Source organism: Tachypleus tridentatus, chromosome 10 (genome assembly GCF_004210375.1).
Source record: "Tachypleus tridentatus isolate NWPU-2018 chromosome 10, ASM421037v1, whole genome shotgun sequence".
In the NCBI taxonomy this organism is placed as follows: domain Eukaryota; kingdom Metazoa; phylum Arthropoda; class Merostomata; order Xiphosura; family Limulidae; genus Tachypleus; species Tachypleus tridentatus.
The window spans coordinates 155,896,958-155,920,077 of NC_134834.1; the positions used below are offsets into that span (position 1 = coordinate 155,896,958).

General features: G+C 31.3%; 1 protein-coding gene across 5 annotated transcripts in view; it reads right to left on the minus strand.

The window, feature by feature from the left end:
* The window catches only part of LOC143230697 (uncharacterized), a 43,517-nt gene extending 20,890 nt beyond the window's left edge, over positions 1 to 22,627 (minus strand). Inside the window, exons 1-4 of one of the 5 annotated variants that reach the window (XM_076464692.1) lie at positions 22,524 to 22,627; positions 15,603 to 15,786; positions 10,263 to 10,375; positions 8,476 to 8,656 (exon numbers count right to left, since the gene is read on the minus strand). In XM_076464692.1, the coding sequence (XP_076320807.1) occupies positions 8,476 to 8,656; positions 10,263 to 10,375; positions 15,603 to 15,735 (427 nt within the window). In that variant the 5' untranslated portion in view covers positions 15,736 to 15,786; positions 22,524 to 22,627. Of the gene's footprint in view, positions 1 to 4,619; positions 4,675 to 8,475; positions 8,657 to 10,262; positions 10,376 to 15,596; positions 15,787 to 16,399; positions 16,533 to 22,506 lie in introns of those variants that run through there. The other 4 variants (XM_076464689.1, XM_076464690.1, XM_076464691.1 and 1 more) reach the window with 4 other exon arrangements.
* Positions 22,628 to 23,120: the final 493 nt, after the last annotated feature.

Genomic DNA, 23,120 nt, shown 5'->3' on the forward strand with positions numbered 1-23,120 from the left:
AAAAGTAAGGTATTGTAGGTCAAAATGTCAATAGTTGAGTGTTCCAATGAATAAAAACACACTGATTATCAGTGTCCCAAACTGAAGGTAAATCCATTAGAAAAACATTTGATGAAGCACCCATTTTATTGGGAGGATTCAATGGGGATTATACAAGTGATCTGCTACTAAACTCATCACCCCAAGAACACAGATATAGTGATAGTGGGCCCAATACAGATGATTTAAAGTTCAAAAACAAAGACCTGGAGCAAATGCCCACTTGACAGGAAATGCAAGAACTGTTGGAGTTTAAAGCATGATGACCTTGCCTCTCAATAATTCCAGACCTCTAGATACTACCTTTTGAACAGCAAGAGGTTCTAAAACACTGATACGGAGGAAGGCTTCATTGTCTGTTCACAGGCTCTGGAATTCCTGACTGTTAAGACATCCATCCCATCTCTGAAGCAAAGCATACACAAAACAATAGAGTGCTGAACAAGTTGGCAGTACTGTATTTTTTCAATTTAACAAATACTCAAGATTGAAGGCATCAATCCTGAATTAGAAAACTGGGGAATTCAGTGGATTGTTGTTCATGACCCAATGGCTGCATCGAGACCACTGAAGGGATCTTATGCACACTCATTCCAAAGGAATGAGAGATTTAAGTGATACCTACAACACAAAAAGATACAGAACCATAGGAGAAGGAGACATAAAATCAAACAGCCTGTACCATAGTGTGGAGCTCAATAAAAATCAGCTAAGTCTGACAGAGATACATGTTGAAAAACAACCTAAATGGATATTGTGTTGGAATGAGATAAGATGTCTTGGCTCTGATAAGAAATCCTGCCTTGGTTGCTTTGGAAAGCAGTATATGGCTGTGACATACTGTCAACTGGTGTCAGAAGCAGTCAGATATCCAAGGAATGGTGTAAGCCTAGGCCCAGAGATTGGATGCAACAAGAAAATGTTCATATGATTCTGTGATGCTGGTTGGAAGGTCAGAGTCCTGAAATACAGTACCAGATCCCTAAGCATAAAACTCAGAGTAGTGTGACAAACCTGCAATGGAATGTGCAGACAGGCATTTCATATCAAACTTCATCACCCACAGTCCTGGCAAAAGAAATACCAATACAGTGTGAGGTTCCAACTCATCACAAAGGATGTGATGATCACCGAGATGCTTCCTAAAAAAAGATGTAAGGATGGCAAATATCTCAGCACCACAGGTAGGATTAGATTAATCACAAAACAACTGATCCATTCAGGTTGACAACAAGACTCCTTTATGGAATGCCTCACACTCCCAGGAGCAGGTCTGAATATACTTCCACCTAGCAGTGGTAGGTGAAAGCATCTTGTTCTGACAAACATAACAGACAAGGCATAGCTCTCTCTTCATCTGAGCAGTAAGTCTTCCTGCATGAACCATAATATCAAGGGATGGAGGGAGAACTATGCACTTGCCCTCAAACTTTTCCACCATTAAAAAAAAGGCACAGACTCAAAACAAACTGGTGAAAGATCCAAAACATCATGCACTCAATGTAAAAAAAGGAGCTGGAGGTGGCTAATACAGAATAGCCTCACGAGAAGCCAACAGAGTAAAGAAAGGCACTAGAAAATACAAATATAAATTATTTACAAAATGTTCAGGATTGCCTGCAAGTGCAGCCTTAGAGCTCCCTGGGAAACACCACTGGACCAAATATGTATCTCCATCTCTCTACAGATAAGGTCACAGACAGCTTCAACCAACAACTGCCTCCCAATTCATAAAAAACATTACAAGTCATAGGCAAGACCTGATTTGTCTCAGCACTGGTTACATTATTCCAGTGATGTATGCCAAATACTGGCTTGCCAAACAAAATTTCTTTTATTTTTTATTTCTACAAGGATCAAAGAGGTAACACAAAGAACTTCCAAAGTATCTCCAATGGTCATACTACAGAGACACCCATTAGTGAGCATTTTGTTAAGAATAAGTGACAATTTTAACTTAAAGAGGTGCTTATACATACAATACTAAGATAGAGGGTGCATTGAAATAGGTGGAGGGTGTCATAAGACAAATATTACCAAGGGTAGTTAAGCAAAGAACAAAAGACTGAAGCAAGGCAGAAAAAATCAGACCAATGCTCAGATGGGCTAAGATAAAGAAATCCTAGCAGTCGAGTAATAGCTGTAGTGTGAGAGGAAGCAAGTATGTTTTAGAAAACAGCAACATCATAGCTTGAGCAAAATTTTATTGATACATCAATTGTTTATCAAGCATGTACCAATGTTATTAGATTACATATGTAAAACAAACTATTCTGCTCAAAACAATTAAAGAATGAAAAGAGATTAAGTTATGATGCATGAAAAAATTTATATAAAAGTATCACACACCTCCTCAGTTAATTTTTTAAGTAACTCAGACATGATCTAAAATAGAAACAATTGCCCATTCAACCTATGTTCATAAATGACAATTGAACATGTGCTTTTACATCTTTACAGTTTGTGTATGAGATTTCAAAACAAATTTTGGTTACCATGTACAGTTAGGATTGACTAGCAAGAAGTTACATACTTAGAATCAGTGTTAAGAATGTCCTGAGCTATCTTTTGCCACTCTTTTGAAACAGTCATATTCACTGCCTGAAATTACATAACAGAATGTTTATACAATTCCCAGGAGAATCCATACATGCTATATGAAAATGAAGTTCAATGAACATGAAGGTCACTGAATTCACTCAATCTTTTATTCTTCAAGGAATAGCCTATATACCATTAGCAGAAAACTTTGCTTGTACTAAATATTTTCCAAATATGTTTAAGTCATGAATCATTGTGTGCACAGTTTAAAAAATGCAAAAACAACAACACCATATAATTTAAGCATATCAATTAAAAAGCAAACAAAACACACCTTATGCTGTTTGTTTTGTTTTTGAATTTTGCACAAAGCTACTTGAGGGCTATCTGAGCTAGCCGTCCCTAATTTAGCAGAATAAAACTAGAGGGAAGGCAGCTAAACATCACCACCCACTGCCAACTTTTGGACTACTCTTTTATCAATGAATAATGAGACTGACTGTCACATTATAACAGCCCCAAGGCTAAAAGGGCGAGCATGTTTGGTGCGACTGAGAATCTAACATGTGACCCTCAGATTACGAGTCAAACGCCTTAACCTACCTGGCCATACCAGGCCAAACACCTTATACAATTAAAATTTAAATTTAAAATTTAAGCAACAGAGGTGTATGTAATAAATAAAATTTTAACTCAAGGATGATGACAGACTGAATGGGCACACTGGAACTTTCATGATATACATGAATAATATTTCTCTATGTCTTTAATTTCATCACTACAAGCAGAAAAAATCAATTTGAAAATCAGTTTTCCTACTTGAAAATGCAAATCCTCAATTGTTGTCTTTCATAACAAAATATTTATCTCAATTTGCAAAAAATTTACTGTTTTTCTAATCTCCATTTTTTCTTTTAAATAAAAAATACTATTCATGTCTTATCTGGTACAAAACTGGTCAAAATACTTTTCACTACACCACAATAAAACAAGATCTGTCTTTGACAAACCAGTAAGTAATAAATTGAAAAAAAAAGTGAATCACTAATTATAAGCAGGAAAAATGAGCTATAAATCTGTTATTTAATTGCAAGATGAAGCATTATTTATATGCAAAGAAACTACTGTTTCCCATATATCACTGGATAAGATTTTGGTTCTGTACAGAAGAGCTCATTCACATCCTCCTATGAATAAAATGCAACTGCTTATGTCATTGGCATAAAAGGTCAAGCTGTGAGGTCTGTTTCAAACCATTTGTGCAATGACACATCATTTAGTTGCAGCTACCAATGCTTGATTCACTCTAGGAGCCTGTAATGTATGGGTGCAGTTTATGTGTCACAAAAGATGACTGACCCGCTTTGTATATCTTCCAAACTGGTGCTCTGGGTGGTGCCTAGCCTCCATTTGGCCATTAGTTCTGCATGAGAGTAAAATAACAATATATCTTCTCTAAAGTATTTCAAACTGAGTGATGAGCATAAGTGGCAACTGAGATAAGACTGTATAAGATGACTATAATGTAGGATGAATGGCCAATCATTTGACTTTATCAAAACTGATTGACAGGAGCCCAGTTTTCACAACAATCAATTAAAAGAGGAGGTTGTGACTGATACAATTTAGTAACTATAGTTTTGTTTTGCTAAAATTCCAATTATCCTTTATTCTTTATGAGTAGTGTATTTAAATACCTAGATAAATTACACATAATTGTAACTATCACAATGCACAGCAAGACAAGTTAACATGAAAAACAGCAAATCCTTAAACTGCCTGGAACTTAATAATCCATATGATGTTATGCCCATATCAAAGGTTGTTTATATTATAAAGATTGAAACTGAAAATATACTGTGCTACTGATCTCTTTTCTGTATTTATTTGAAATTTTAAGTGTTGTACAAGTCACCTTTGTAATTTGAAACCACTAGCTTCTTGACTATTGTATTAAAACATAACACAGATTCTAAGTAAAGCAACAGCTGCTCTGATGTTTCATAATTCCAATACATATTTGTTTGTACTATACTTACAAATGTAACTATGCATACTGCAAGATTCTTATCACAGGGCAAAATTTCAGCAATGCTGTAAACAAAATGATTCTGAACACAAACAGTTCTAAATGGAAATCAACAAAATGTACATAAAAATGCAATTAAACCACATATAATGGTGAAATAGTGTTATTAAACTTGATGCAGAACATGAATAAGAAACATTAGTGACAATAAATAACATGTTCTGGTTGTACCTTTGACTTGCATCATTTTGTATTTAAGTATTTCAAGTGAAGCAATAACTCAGATTAAATACAAGATTTTAACTGAAAAATAATATTGCAATAAAAATATTGTGAAAGTCTAAGCACAATAAGTATGTACACAGTGATCTGAAAAACTATTTTTCAGTCTCTGTAGTTTTTCTTGTGATCTCAAGCCAGTTTTGTATGTTATATTCAAAATTTCATCTACTTTAGGTATTAAACATAAACATGATTGTTACACAGTAGTGGATGAAACCTTTACAAGAATTCTGTACACATTCACTATGTAGCAGTTTACCACATTACTAAAGTGGACAATTAGGATTTTAACTTGTGACTGGTGTAAATGTATGCATTGGTTTATACTCATTACTGAATTACAGCAAACAAACTTGCATATTTATACATCAATCAGGATTGAAAAAGTCAGAAAATTTCTGTTAGTCATACAGACTATCAATCTGAAATGGTTACACAACTAGTCAATAGTTCATTGTTAAATTTACAGCAAAGCTCTACAGTCCTTATGACAACCAATTTCAAACTGGTCACATTCAAACTAGATGGAGTTTTTTGGCAGTCATCTACTAAATAAATAACTAATGGAACTATAACCACTGGCCTGTGTGTGTTCCTAATGGAGCTATAACCACTGGCCTGTGTGTGTTCCTAATGGAGCTATAACCAATAGTCTGTGTGTGTTCCTAATGGAGCTATAACCACTGGCCTGTGTGTGTTCCTAATGGAGCTATAACCAATAGTCTGTGTGTGTTCCTAATGGAGCTATAACCAATGGCCTGTGTGTGTTCCTAATGGAGCTATAACCACTAGCCTGTGTGGAACTATAACCAATAGTCTCCTAATGGAGCTATAACCACTGGCCTAATGTGTGTGTTCCTAATGGAGTTATAACCAATGGCCTGTGTGTGTTCCTAATGGAGCTGCCTGTGTGCATTCCTAATGGAGCTATAACCACTGTGTGTGTTCCTGTGTGCATTCCTAATGGAGCTATAACCACTGGCCTGTGTGCATTCCTAATGGAGCTATAACCACTGGCCTGTGTGCATTCCTAATGGAGCTATAACCACTGGCCTGTGTGCATTCCTAATGGAGCTATAACCACTGGCCTGTGTGCATTCCTAATGGAGCTATAACCACTGGCCTGTGTGCATTCCTAATAGAGCTATAACCACTGGCCTGTGTGCATTCCTAATAGAGCTATAACCACTGGCCTGTGTGCATTCCTAATAGAGCTATAACCACTGGCCTGTGTGTGTTCCTGAATCAATTCTATAATTAAACTACATCTAATTGATGTCATTAGCAATTCCTCACAGTGCTTATTCCATTGGTTTTTCCTTAAACATAGGTAGTTTCAACCAAAGTCACTAAATATATGGTAAAAGTCTAAGCTCAAACAGTATGTACACAGTAAATGAAATAAATATGAAAACACTGTCTGCAGATTTGTTTCATACAAGCACAAAAACTTAATTAGGTTTATAACAGACTGAACCATTATTACAGAATACAAATACACAAGTGAATACATTAGTATTTACCAAGACTTTCACTCCTTTAAAAGCAGAACATCTGGTCAACAAACTATCACAGAACCTGTTCAAGGAAGTACATATTTCCTTCAAATGCACTGTAGCATGTCACATAATTCTAAAGGTTGCTTGGTTGCCTGTTGATCTAGTATACCTGTTTAAGTCCAAATTTCTTCATTGATGTTTAAGTCTGAACTGCAGTCAGGCCAAAGCAGGAGTTCAAAATGCGAAACAACTGCATAAAATCATAACTAGTATGATTCATAGCAAAGTAAGGTTAAATAAAAAACATTAACACTTTTCTCCTGGTATACCTGTACCATATGGATTACATATTTTTTAAGATTTTAAAAAATATACTGCTGAAACACATATCACTGGCTAATTAGGTGTGTTCCTAATAGAATGTCATGGTGTATTAGAATATTGCTTTGTTTTTCCTGTCAAACTTTTACTATGTCTCCAACATTGTTGCTGCAGATTTCTTTCCACGTTTCTTTGAAACTATTTTGATAGTAGTACAGTTCCCACTTCCTCTTCTGAATACATTGTTTTTGATTATTGATGAATAACTCCAATTTGAGTTTATTGGTAAACATTTAGAGACCTGCCTGCCTATTTCAATATTTAACTTCCATTACAAATTTTTTGTTAGCTGTTTCTCCACAGCAAAGATGTTCATGTAGATAAATATTCAAAGAGACTGATTTTAGTCACCTTGTTTCTAACTGTTCTTTGGCATCTTTACTTAAATCTAGATTATTGATCAGTTTTCTACTACAAATTTTCCTACTGTTTGAGCATTCTTACATGACATGGTTGTTATTAATAATGCCAAGTTCTCAAATATGCAAAACATTTTGCATATGACATTCAATGAAACATGTAGTTTGGCTTCAACATATCATGTGGAATAACTCACTCATAAGAGTGGTTGACACATACTTTATACTGATTTTTGTGGATAGTTTTCATTTTATTTTCATTACTGCATTTTTCAATTCTTCATTTTTGAAAGTTTTATGTCTATTGTGAACCAATGTTAACATGAAACTGTCCTGTTATTCTTGAACTACTGCCATGGCTCTTCCATTCTCTTATCTATGATCTTTAACTTTAGAATTTTCACTGTTGGCCCTTCCCATTCTCTCTTCTCTAATTTTTTTCCCTTCAAATGTACAATTTTCAGTGATATGGATCTTCCAAAGTACCTTTTGAATCTTTATTCAAATGTAGTCCTAACTCTTCTAAGCCTTCCATTCTCTATTCTATGGTTTATACTCCAATCACATAATTTTCACTGCTGCAATTTGTTTCAAAATTTTTGTGCAAGACTGAAGGATAGGCAGCACCCACAGACAACTGTTGAAGTAACCTTATCATAACAAACAATGGGACCTGACAATCACTCTTACAGTGCATCCTTGGCCCTAAACAACAAAGTATGCTTCTGAAGCAATAGAACACAAACCCTGAATTCTTGGATACACAGTGTGAGCCATTTAGCATTAGAATATTCACTTCTGAATATCTTTTATTCTTATCTTAATTGTTGTTACATCAACAGTCCAATTTAAGAAGTGTGGCTCTTTAAAAATTGCTTTGTTCATCTGTATAATTTAATCTGTTATACACTTTATACACTTTCCACCTTCTCTTCAGTCTTTACCTCAACAATAAAATTTTCACTGCTGTGGAAATTTCCTAACTGTTTAAATTTCACTGATGTGATTTTTTCAAATAAGTCTTGTATGCTTTTTATAATTCTAATAACTGCTAACTCAAAACACAGTTTGATGGAAAATCTACATTGATGGTAATCACTACTGTACAGGTTATTTCCATTGTACCAAACTTAAAATAACAGGGATACCTTCCACCAGTATTGTCTCAATGATAATCCTATATTGAAAAGAACAGTTCAATAAGGTACATTTTCCCTCAATATGTAGTTTGAAAATGTGGCTGTAGTGGTCAATACTGTATTATGCAGTTGAATTTCTAAAACAGAAATGAAAAACTACATAACTGTTAATGTAAAACATTTCATGAGAAGTTAACTGTACTCACCAGATGTACCTTCTAACCCAGAATCAAGTTGGAACTCTTCTTGAAATTCAGTTTCTTTTTTCACACTCATAATATCATCATTTACACTAGCCACGTCATCGTCACTTTCAGTAAACTTAGAAATAACATCAACTGGTTGTAAGTCATCAGGCTGCTCATTTCTCACATGGACAAACATATTCTGAAATAAAATCATATTGAGAAAAAGAGTAAAAAAGAATTGTGTCAACACAAAAGTAAACAAAAAATATTATCATACTACTAAACATAAAACCATACCTAGAATTTCTCCTTTGAATTAACATCTGTAAAGTTTTCTCAGATAAATTTTATCTAAGCATAAGACTACGTAACAAGAAAAATATAGTTCTGGAGGAGTTTTGTGTTCACATAATGCATCTGGAAATACTGTCAATGGGCTACTAATACTGATAACACTTGTGCCTCAAAATATGAAAATTTAAAACTCAAATAAGTCTGTGATTAAATGTGTTTAAATATTTTCATTTACTCTGTAAATTTTCATTCAGATACACAGTAATGAACATAAAATATTGTAAACAGTTATAAACTTGAAATACTTTTCAATGAAAAAAAAATTGAAATATTTCTTACAAAAAATACATTATCTGAAATCTTCATACAGACAAGACCTGAATAATATAAAATAAGAAATTAAAACTTAAGAAATGAAAATATATTTTTAATAGAAAACATTCTTAAAGAGGAACAATTCAGTATTAAAATAGCATTTGAATTTTGTAAATAATTACAAGGTAGGTAACTATGTGCATGTCATCAAAAATCTATGTTTCATTTTTTTTCTTTAGAGTATATATGTCCCAATTTTGAATCTTTTATCCAAATTAACTTGAAACTTTAGCTATTTTTCTAAAGGTTTCTGTCACATAACATGAAACCTTGAGCTTGTTCTTGTTTATCTCAAGTTTACAGACTTTCTAAATTTCTAAAAAACAAAACTGATATAAACCAGATTTACAGGTTTATTTTTAAAGAAAAGCAACTTTCTCCTAATTTTTATAATTAGCTCTCTCAACAATATTTTTAATTAAAAGAGGCAAAAGAAGAAAGAATGAGAATGTTTTCCCTAGACTAAGAAGTAATAACCTCAGAAGTTCCAACTTATGAGTTTGACATGTGCAGTTCCTTAAGACAAAATTATGAAACTGCTTAATACTGATAAAAATTAATACACTATTTGAAACTTCAAATACTATTTTCAAGAAACATGCAAGAAAATAAATATAATAACACAAAGTAACTATTTTCATTACTTTTAATAGCATGGCTTTACAAAAACAAGAGTATATTAGGTAAATAATGCTTCCTAGAAACCCTACAAAATCAATATTTTGCATAACAACAACAAAATTATCTTCATTTTAACAATGAAGCTGAAATTCTATTATCAGGTTTAATGCTGAGATCTCACATTGTATCTATTACACCAATTTTCTTCAAGTTGTGATAACAAGCATTTTCAGCCCTCAATGAACACTGTGCAATGAAGTCCACAAAGTACAGCGACTCAATTAAACACATAGAAAACTGACCTTACAGAGTTGTTGTACATGAAAGTTTACGATAAAATACTGTCTGTGCCACTACTATATCTGTCACATCCCAGCTGATCTGACGAGTCCTGGTACTTGTCAGAACTAGATATAGCAGATGTAGTTGTGGATATATTATATTCATCTTCACTTTCACTCAAAAGCTCACAGAAATAACAACAGAATTAGAAAACATTATTTTCTATAAATTACCTCAGTCATTTCTGTTACTCCATCACAGTTTTCATCTTGCTCCTCTTTTGCTATTTTAAAATCAGATATTGAATGTGATGATCCTTCTCCAAGGGAAGCAACCTCTCCTGATGCTAGGATAAAATATATATATATTTGTCTGTAACAAGCTTGAATATAAACTTAAAATTTTAAAAAAATATATTGCTGTGAACAGTTTTAATTTGAAATATTTGGATTAGCAAGTTGACAGATTACCAATTAATCCTTTTGTGATGGGCTCAGTATAATACAGGAGTTCATTTACACATTTGCACATGTTAAGTTTTTATACTATAGCTTGTGATGCAATGTGTAGATTTTTAGTAAAGGTTTCAAATGTTTTGTACACAAAAATAAGATTTTCCATGAAGTATTTTTCCTAAAAATTGGTTTGTGAAAACAGTGTTTCATTACTAGTCCCAAAAATTTCAAATATTATTTTGTGTACTTTCTAAAACCCCTTAAGTGCATTTCAAATGTTGTTTTCACAAAGGTTTTATATTTTGTCCATTATTTTCTCTACTCTAATAATGTGAGATCTGTAAATTTGACTGACCTACTAACCACCATAAGAAAGTAGGAAATAAATATAAATTATGCTTTTTTCATTCTAAAATAACTACAGATTATAACATGAAAATACAGATGTGTAGTCAAAATAGTTTAAGTCTCATAATGTTATACATTTATTATATTGGCCTTCTAGTTATGCCTAGCTAACATTACATAACTTCCATTGATGTGCACTCACATGCACTCATGTTACCACATCCAATAATATAAAACTTTTCTTCAGTCTTCACAAAGTGGCCTTTCTTGGTTATGTTTTAGTGGACTAGTAATATTTTGTAATAGAGTCACATTTCAATTATTACACATTATGTATGCATAAAGATTATTACTATTTAAAAATAAGCAGTTAAAAATTTTCTTAAAGTATGGAACTAAATAAAGAAGTAAAGCAAACACTTATCTCTTCTAGCTATGACCTTTCACTCAGCTGCTTCTGGACATAAATATTTTGCACATAGAAGATATGAAATTTTTTATGTTTTATGTATACAGTTTAATAACCAAAAAATCATAAATAAGTATATCAACACCACAGAATTCCACTATACTTTATCTAGCTTAGTAACTAAGATGTATTTAGGTAAAAGAGAAACATGAAATTTGAGCTGACTAAAAACACAGCCTACCTTTTGAAACCTTGGTTTGAAAGAACAAAGAGACCTTCTGACAGATTACAATGGCTGAGAAAACCACTAGGGGGACATTCTAAGCTGTTGAATGGTTATTCATGTCATATATTGAGGTAAATGTACATAAGAGGCCATTTCCAAAACTGGGATCAAATGAATGTGAACACTGTGTTTGATTCAGTATATAAGCCATATCTCAGCAAATGAAATGAAGTGTTGTTTTTTTTTTAATTCTAGCTTGTCAACATTAGTAATTTGAGTTCCTAATTCATATGAAACTACAGACTTAGTATTTTGATGTCACAAACATCTAATCTGAATCAGAGCTGCATTCAACATACCATATTACTCACAAAAATTGATATTTTGGTGTGTTTGTTTAATATTTGCTTTTAAGTTAAGAAATTAACTAATGTTAATTTACAAAATAGTAATTTTGAATACATGTCAACAAAAATGAAGAAATGGCCTTTGACCTGTGACCCATCAAGAAAGTCAATAAAGGAAGATGAACTAACAATAACAAAATAGACAAATATTAACTTTTACTTTACCTCTCTTGCTAGCTACCATTTAATTAATCAAACCTGAGAATTTAAAAAAGGACTGTAAAGTGTGAAGTACTTAAATAAGACAATGTTAGTAATACAGATAATAAATCACAAAAAAAAACTGTCAAACTTCTGTATCCAACTACATTTTGTATTGCAGCATCAATGTTTAGAGACACCTACATTGAATACTATGATGAAATATACACCCCCTACTAGGCATCCCCTCTTCTCTAATTTATTAACCCCTTTGAGAGGCATGGAATTTAATGTAAATTACTAATTATAATATTTAGTGATGTCGAGAAAAACCACTTGTAGAGAAATATACATGTAAAAACGGCTCGTTTGGGTTGAGAAAATATTTTACATGGAAGAGCGAACAACGTTTCGACTTTCTTCGGTCATTGTCAGGTTCACAAAGAAAGAGGTAACTAACCGGAAGCTGACCACATGTTTGGAAGGGGTTGTGTAACTGAGTGTCGGAATGTAGAGGGCAGTGTTAGATGTTTGAATATATAATTTTATTTATTTTATTAATATAGGTATAAAGGCGTTCCTTTATATTGGTTTATTTTGGGTTTAGGTTGTTGTACAAGTAAGGCTTCTTTAATTTTGCGTTTGTTTATGTTTGTTTCTTTATTTAGTGTTTAGGTGAATTTTGTGGTTATGTTGCATTTATTTGATTTGCAGTGTTCGAAAACGTGTTAAGGTGACTTTTTGTGTTCTTTGAATCTGGTTTCCATTTTTCTACTTGTTTCTCCAATATAGAAGTCGTGGCAGTTATCACACTGTATTTTATAAATAATGTTGGTGTGGTGTTTGTCAGTGTAGTTTTTACATAGTATAGACCTCAGTTTTGTGCCTGGTTTTTGAATAAATTTGGTATTAACTGGAATGTCATATTTTGTTACTAGTTTTTGCTAAATGTTGGTTATTTGTCTGCTGATGTCAGGAATATATGGTATGCAGCAGTATATGGTTTCGTGATTTTTTGATTTGTGAGATATATTTACTTTTGTTGGTTGATTTTGCTTTCTGTCTAGGTGTGTGCATATAATGTTTTCTACAGTTTGTGGAGGAAACTTATTGATGTTGATGAAGTGTTGTTTTATTTTGTCTAATTCATCGTTAATTTTATCTGGTGAGCATAGTTTTATGGTTGTGTTTATTTGGTTTCTTAGTATGTTGAGTTTTTGTTTTGTTTCATGTGCTGAGTCCCAAGGAATGTATAATCCAGTATGGTTGATTTTTCGGTGGATTTCTGTTTTGAATTGTGTGTCGGTTCTTGTAATTTTGAGGTTAAGGTCAGTTACCTCTTTCTTTGTGAACCTGACGATGACTGAAGAAGGTTAAAACATTGTTCGCTCTTCTATGTAAAATATTTTCTCAACCCAAACGAGCCGTTTTTGCATATATAATTATAATATTGTTATTACTCATAAAAATCAATTTCTATAGCTTTCAATCTTATTTGATTATAGAGCCATATAATAGAAAATCAGACCCTTCTTACCACGTCCACCTGTCACATCCTCTCTTTAACAAATTCCAACAGTTCTCTCTGATGTATTTAATATATTATATGATACTGTTTTCTAAAAAGAAAATTATCTATTTTGCTTCCAGTTCCAACTTTATTCCTACAGGAAACAAGAGGAGCTTAGCCATATTTTTCACTGCTCTTATCGTGCAGTTAGGAAGCCAGAGAAATGATAGTTACATAATATTGTCTGCTTCTTATATAATATTTGTCTGTATTTTTAACTTCATTACTTAAATAAATAAACAATTATTTAGTCTTGTAGTACCATTTTATTAAAAAATAGGGTTAGGTTTCACCTGCTCAGAGTGAAAAAAATGTTCTAGGTAAGTTTTATAATCACTGTTTTTCATGCATTTGTTATTTTCACTACCCTATTTGAAAACAGAATCAACCAATTTGACTGACCTCATAGCCACAAAAAATATTGAAATAAATCTAAATTACCTATTTTCTTTCTAAAATCACTTCAAATTGTAACATGAAACTACATTCACTTATCCTAAGTAGCTCTAAGCTCATAACAGTACACATCTATTTATAGTTACATTTTATTGTTTTATTTCCTTTGAACCATTTCTAACTACTATCTGTGCAATTATAAATTATATATCACTCTGAACACGTGCAGCTCACATTGTACTATCAAATTACATTACCCATGAGCTACTTACAAGCTACTCTCATGTGTGCCTCATGAAACATTTTTATTATTATTACTTATTTTACCTAATCTAGTCTCAACTAATCCAAAAATATTCCTATTTTTACATTGTAGTTACTTTTATAGTCATACATAAAAAATAAACAAAAAAAACAAGAAATACTTAACCAGTTTTCATTTTTATTGCTCTCAATTGTTGAAGAAAGTAAACCTTAATTTTTTCTCTTATCTCTAAAAATTGTTCTGGTTTTCTAGCTATGTGAAAAGAGTCGTTAAAAATTCATTCACACTAGTCATTAACTTTCTCACAGGAATGATGCTGGTACTCTGAGTGAAACTGACATTTAACTGTTCAGAACATAATGCCATACAAGTTATATATAATATATAATAAAACATGAGAGAGAGAACTATTAACAAATTATGAAAGAAAGTGTGTGACAGGTAGGTGTAACAGGAGGAGTCTCATTTTCTATTTGACAGCTAAGTTGAAAAACATAATTGAAAACTGTAATAAATGTGGTTTGTTTGAACAATAATGATTTCATAGAAAGTAATTTACATTTAATTTCATAATTTTTCAAGGGGTGATAAATAAAATAGGGAAGTTGACATGTTAAGAGAAAATGTCTCATGTTACACTAGGAGAAATTGGGGATATTTTTATAGTGCTTTGTAGATTGAGGACTTAAAACTTACATTTAATTAAATAAGATCAAATTTTTGTTAAACCAAATACTTGTAATCTTTACTAAAAGACTCAAATTTTGTGAAGATACACATGCTGTATCAAAAGTTATAGTGCACATACTTAACATGTGCAAACATGTAGATGAAGTCAGGTACATTCTACTGAGCTCATCATGAAAGGGTTAATATCAAAATCACTTTCACTCAGAGCAGTTAACGCTCTGCCTCCATATATTCATGGATAAAGCTTTAGTAAAAATGCTTAATTAAATAATATTTTTTGCATATGAAAGACTTGTGACTTTTACTTAAAAGACTGCCAAATTTCCAGAAGATACATACAACATCAAAAGTTATAGTATGGAAACTATGTTACTCTATAGTTACAAGCTCAATCACACCAACTGTGCCAGTAAGAAATAAATTTTGTTTATATATAAATAATATAATGAATATTATGTATAGACATCTCACTGGATTCTGGTTTAAGACATCACTAGATTAAATGATAAAACCATTCTACAATTATTGCTAATTATCTGTGGACCAGAGCAGTAACTTTGTTCTGTATGAAATATAATCCCAATTAATAGTAAAAGAAAATATTTTTGCATGTTAGTGCAAAATCAAAATCTATAAAAATTATAAGAAAGTCAGACTTATAGTTACATGTTTCTATTGTGTTATTTCTCAGTATCTTGACATTTGACAACAAATTTTGTTCTTCAACAGGAAATCGTTCAGTATTTACGTCCGATTCCTCATCAGAATAGGGTTCAACATTGGTCTCTAATACTTCCATGGTTAAATCAGCATGCCAGTCATTACAAACAGCTTAAGACTGAAGCTGAGACTACAAAAAGAAACAAAAAAATTAAAAACAGAAAATTTAATCTTTTAATATTTTACCATCAAATCTTTCAAATGGAAAATACTCAATTTTTTATTAGCATAAAATAATTTTTATGATAGTGATATGTTTTTAATTTTTCCAATATATCTGCATTTGTGTTATTCAAGCTTTCCTGTATTAACATTTCATCATTTATTTTAACAAGTAATCTCTAATAAAATGGCAGAAGGTAAGGCACCTTGTAGTAACCATATTCAGCAATTTATTTTTTCTTCTGAAAATCTACAGGAAAATGCATTATGTTATGAAAAATTAAGAGTTCTATGCTAATTTATAACTGTGTACAACTTCTAAGGAAGTTATGACTATTTTTTCTGTAGAGATGGGTTGATTTTTAAACTAATTAAGACAATGGTCATGGCACTGTTATGGTACATTATCTAAAGAACATTCACCATTCCCAACTTTTTGTGAAACCTAAAAGGAACTACCCTTGTTGAAATGAAAACATAGCTGGACTAAAAGATGACAAAATGGCAGAAGTGCTATCAAACACCTAAAGAGAAGTATTTCTGCATAAAGGAACAAAACACAAATGTATCCAATAACTTACTCTCAAATGGAAGACAGCAAACAAGATTCAGCATGGTACAAATCTTGCCAGTGCAGAGAAGACCACAGCATGAAAAGCAATCCACTTTAGCAGGATAGAAATATCTTAACAATTACTCAGATCAAACAAAACAGAACAGCAAAAGATCCTGGATTATGCCTTACACACCCACAAACCTCACCTTTAGTCTTTCAGATCTGACAGGATATCCCACTACCTACCAAAATAGTCATATTTCCCATTATTGCATCAGAGATTCCTTGTTAAAAATGTTTAATAATATAAGCAGATAATATTCTTACTTAAAATTCAGCTACCTCAAAAATGCAATGATGAGGAAATACAGTTTCTGCCGAGTTAGGCAATTTCTTTGATTAGTACCACAAAACTAATTATATAGTATTTCTAATTATTCTCATCATCCAGTAATCAAAATTAGTGTTTCCAATTATTAGTGTTTTGATTAATCCAACTATCCAGTAACTGAAACAGAGCCATTTTGATTTTTCATTGTTTTTAATTAATTCAAGTTTATTCAGCTTAATTGAAGAATGTTATGACTGACAGAAATGATAAACCAATTAAAATTAGGGTTTCTAATTATTCCACCTGTCAAAGTAATTTAAATATTACCATTACTTTTATTGTTAATCTTAAACCTACACAACTAAGCTGTTTGTGTTCTTGTTCACTGCAGTACTGAAACAATTTTTAGTTATTGTTTATACTATGCTATTAGAGAATAATGTATTTTGTTAACCATCTTATGAGAATATTCACTTAGTTGGATGTAACTGATTAATGGTCTCAACAATTACTCTGTTAGCAAATTCTACTAGTTGCCAAGTTCTAGTTTTAACCCACCTAAAGTGCTTTACTCCAAATATGAAAAATGTAATGAAAGAAGATACTACTAAAATGAGCTACACTAGATCTCTCAACTGTTACTGATTTTAATTAGCATTATTTTCAAGTTTTGCTTTTTTAACACAAATCACACTCTGATTCATGACTGTTTGTTGCTAAGTAGAAAGCTGCAAAATGTACTATCTGTGTTGAACTCAACATGGATACTGAGACCCCATTTTATTTGTTTTAAGCCTTTAGACTTACTGCTGAGTCACTGAAGTGTATTCTAACTACGATAAGTACAACTACTGCAGTGTAATCTAAAAAAACAAAACAAAAACCTTAACAATGACTAATAATAATGGTTATAGAAGATATTTCTGTCCATAATGTTATTCATTAATCCTCACTCACTCGGATTATCTCTAGTAAATTTGTTAAGCATAATACCTTAAAAATCTCATGTTCTAAAAAGAAATGGAAAAGGCCAATGAGCAATTAGTGAACAAAAAACCAAAAAGGTTTAATGAAGTTCTGAATAAGAGTGACTTCAGTTGGGGTCAACAAGATGCTAAGTAATTTTGATACAGCTATATTTGTACAGACATGCAAAAAGGCACTGCACATATGCATAGCCACAAAAATCCTGCTAAGACAACAAATCATGAACTGCATTTAAAACTGTTAGAAAAGAAAAAGGTAGTAAATTTAAGAAATTGATTTATATTATTTTGAATGAAGAGTATTTTACTGATGCAATCTGCAAAAATTAAAAGTGAAATGGATTATTTACATTCTCAAGAAAAATCTCTAAACTAAAAAAAAAAAAAATATAATGCTTCAAACTTGTGTGTTTCTATGTACGTATGTATTGAATATAATTAACCTCAAAATAAACATTTCCCTTCTTCAAACAGTGTGCAAAATTTTAAAAAACCAAAAAAATCTTCAAACAGTGCTTTTATATTGTGAATGTATTTGAGAAAGGGATGCAAAGCTTTCTTAATTGTTAGAAACCTCTCTTTTAAGAAGCTAGCTTCACTCTTGAACAATTGTTTTTTTGCAAAATACTAGTTCCGCTATAAAATAATCCTTCCGTCATCAGATCATCTTAGAAACCCTCTTCAGAACCATTACCTGCAAGTCAATATCTTTTCTTAGATAAAAAAAACCCAAAATTATACAAGTAGTTTATTCCAAATAAGAACTGGCTAGCATCTGACTTACCAAACATGAAAGACAGGCACACATCTGAATTTTAATCTCTTTTAAAACCCTGAAAAAACCTTGTACTCTGTTTTAATCACACAATCTTTCTACTTACTATCAGATAAGACACAACTATACAGTTGAAAAACAGGTTAAATATTTCAGGACTTAAACTCTCAGCTAAGATAGGCTTTTATACAAAAATGAAAACATCAAAAGTTGAGTCAAATTACGCATATGATGACCATTTTACACAGTTACAACAAAAATTTAATTATCAATACATACTAATAAACTTGACATCAAAACATTGTTAGATTCAAATTTTTAAATTACATAAATTTTGGTTTCTTAATTTGAAAAGAAAATACTAAAGAAGCTTTCAATCTTCACTTCTCTGTATTGTGACATTTCTTTGCTCCAAATTGCCAACTTTATACATTCTTCCAACCCTATTTAAGCTTTGAGTTTTAATACCAGTTATAACATAGATAGTGTTAACACAATTTAAATCGACTACCTCAAATTCCCTTGTTTTACCAAGATTTAAACCACAAAGTCAAACCCACATGCCAGTCTCTTCTTATAAATATCCTGCCTTTCAAAAACTGTTAATAATCCTCTGTGCAACTAAATTTATAAATAAAAAAATATCTAATTTATAAAGTTTTATAAATGTTCCAACATTTTATGAATTATTCAACCTACAGTTTTATTCTTTGCTACTGCCACACTTATAACTTATTTAGAAAGCCAATTAAATTACAGTTTCAAGACATTGCATCATTTGTTTTATTATTTTGTGTTCTAATTTGCATATTTAAAATGAATAAAAATCACTCAGTAACAACTCTACTTAAAAATGGGATGAACTTTTATAAACTTTGATAGCAAAAATTAAACACAACCCAGATGTAAGAATATTTTTTGTATATTTTTTATTTATTGATATGAAAGTCATTTGTAAATATTAGAAATGTATCAGTTTCTATAGGAAAAAAAAATAAAAACTTAATAGCACAAGCACATCATGAGAGCAGATGTTATTGTAATTTGACTATACCAACTGATACTTCAGAACTTGTTTACATAAAACTACCTCCATTGTGGTAACATGTTTATGTCATATCATAAAGAGCAGCTTTAGAGCAATAAATCTAAATGACTGAGAAATTTGAAAAGTTTGGACTGTAAGAATAAATAGTGTGCAATAATCTGTTTCAACATGTAATCATAAGAGGAAGAGAGAAGTGTAATTTATATTTATTTTGCAATTTTTTGTTACACGGTTGTTCTAAGGTCAGCAGACTTGACACAACCTAAACATAATTAGGATAGAGAAAATAAATAAAACAAAGTTTTACTGAAAATAAAATATTCATTTAGGAAGTTCTAGTGCTTATGCAAATGAATCAGAGTTGTAGCAATAAAAATAAGTATTTCTTAATCTTAACATAAAATTCAGCTTGCACTCAAAATAGTCAAGAGTCTGAGTCAAACTTGGTCAGTAAATTCACAAACAAGTCTTCAGTAAAAATACTTCATTGTTCAAAATTTTTGCCATTACGGAAGTAATACCGAGTTACAATTATCTGGTGAACGCTTGTAATGTCTCTTAAAATTAGATGTAATGTAAACCAATTTTCAGTCTTTCAACACTTGCTTTCTATTCAAACTCAAAAACTTTCTTGTAAGAGGCTTACTTATGCATCCATCTCTTTTAATACCCTTAGAAAAACAATATTTAGCTTTTAAAAAAGCTGAGTGATTAATACAGTACCTATAACCATCAATTATATCTACTGGAGTCAAATGAAATAATTGACTGATCAAAATTATTGTTAAATTGATTAATGTCACCAAAATAATTAACCAAAATTAAGTATTTATGGTTGTTATTGGTTCCACTTAAAATTTGAAACACTGTTACAATTTCCCACATTTTTGATAAATTGTTATTCTACTTGAATGTCATGACTTATAATTAAAAAACAACAAAAAAAACTCAAAGTTGGTGTTTCCAATTACTATTTTGGATTAATACAACAATTCAAATCTCATGAAGATAATCAATCAGTGTCATGACTCACAAAAATAAAAATAATCAACTGAAAGTTAGTTTCCAATTACTATGTTTGATTAACCCATCTATCCAAGTTTCATGTCAGGATATTCAATTAGTGTAATGCAACCGATTAATGCAACCAATGATTTACTGATTATAAAATTCCACTATCAATAAGCTATATACTTTTTTAAATGTCACGTTTCTTATAATAAAAGAAAAACTTAGCAAATCAGCCATTCCATAACCTTATGTAGTAACTTTTCCTTCAACATCGCTCAAGACTGAACTCCAATTTTAACTTTATGATTTACTGTAACATTTTCTGCTTTTTTTTCCATTTTTTTCATATTCTAATATCTTTTTAACCAATTCACTCGATTTTCTTAATTCTCCAAGTCTTCTGTCTGAGTAGTTGCCTTAAACTTTTCAAATTCGTAATGTTTATATTTAATATCCTTCCACAAACATCACAAGCCACCCTGCTCTGTTTCTTACAACCACCATTTGTTTCATATGTAAAATTTTAATATTCAAAATCTTATATTTATGTACCTTTCACATGTAACAAGTGCCTTCATTCAAATTAATACCTCAATCAATCAGAATCAACTCCTGTCTCATCCTCTTTAGGTTAGCATTCTCAAAATTAATAATTGCATGCACTTTACAAAATCATTTAGTGTATTTATATCATGAAGTCAGAGAGGATTCACAAAAGAGAAACTCTGCCTTGCTAATCCTGTCTTTATGATGTTGTTTGCCACATGAATGATGAAAACTGTACTTGCTACTTAATATACTTAGACTTTCAGAATGCAAGAAAGTTATACTGATAGAAGCAGAAGGAAATTAGGTTGCAGTACAGTCTAGTCAAACTGGACCCTTGTCATTAGAGGAGTGCCTCAGGAGTCAGTGTATGGCCTTTATTGTTTACTATTTACATTCATGATATTGTTAAAAAATGATCAGTGAGGTATATGAATGTCATTAAACTCTTGAATGTCTTGCTGTACTGAGGATCATGAACTATTGAATAATGATGTGAATTACTTGACAAGTTGGACGAACAACTGACAAGTGATCTTTCAGTACAATAAGTGAAAGTTAATTCATTTATCATGTGGATCACATATTTAATACAGATGATGACTCAACAGTACAACTAAACAAAATCTTAGCATTGTGCAAGATGAATCAATCAGAAAGTATTTTGCTAATACTAACACTACTGTAATTTGTAAACCAATATTGTAATACTACTATCAGTATAATATGCATTTATACATGCACTGATTAGAAGTCATATGGATAAAAGGGTGATCTAACTGAAGTTCAGAATATTATCCACGAGATCAACGGGATAAAAATTTCTGATCAATTTTTAATGTACTTTGAAGATGGTAACATAAATTTTTTTCAAAAATGATGAATAGGCTACAACCAAAGCTTTTTAAATAAAGCATATTGTCTTATGGAATATGTTATCAACAACAAAGAAGACGGGCACTTCAAAAGTGTTTAAAAATAGTGATTTTTTGAAAATTGAGAGGCGGGTTTAAATTTTCACTTTTCTTATGCATGTTCAAGGACAGTCTTGAACTTGGCTGAAGCCTGAAGTGCCAAATGGCTTTCTTCAAATTCTTGTCTGTATATTGCTTTTAGTTTAATACTGTCATACTACTTGAAATGTTTTTAATTCCACCTAATTAAAGAAGAATTATTCACTTGTACAAACGTTAATTAAGTCTTAAAACTTGAAATAAATTACTAACTAAATCAGATGCAGGTACAACGAAAATAAATAAAAATAATGCTACTTCTGTAAATTGTAACAATAACATTGTCAAGACTTATCGACAAACACTGGTCTTTATATTCATTTCGTTCAAAATGTATTGATCTGTTATATACAGATTAGTAGTATAAACATTTACAAGTATAACGTAAGCATAAGTATGAAATACTAAAAAAAACAAATTACTGCGGTATAGCGCATACATCATACACAGGTTCTTCCCTCCCTCATCGGTCACACACATTTGAACAAAGTTTAGAACAAAGACCGAGTTTAATGACACTCGATAAACGGTGCTGCCATCCACAAACAAAACAAAAAAATTAGCTAATAAATGAAAGTTTACAGTCAAAGAAAATTACAAAAGTAGTAAAGAGCGTTCATTAAGAGGGTGAAATAAAATTTATATAATTAAACAGATTACACAGAATTAATGAAAACATCGTGAGGTATTACTTATATTCCATTGATTATTAAATACATCTTTATCACAAACAAAATTACTACACCACACAAATATTTCAATGACCAGTTTATTAAATGCAAATTTGAAGGTCAGTATATAATTTTTCTACAAATATATATGGTAACTAATGTAAAAATACCCAAGTAATATCCAGTTTATTTATTATTAATATAATTTTGTATGCTTCGTTTCAGCCTTTAGATTATTATTAATACAATCCAAGAATTGACGCGGAACATGCAAAATAATGACCTTTAAAAGAACGATTTAAATTACGGAAACTCAAGTGATTAGTCTCGAGAAAAAAAAGAAACTAGTTAATTTTTTGCGCCCT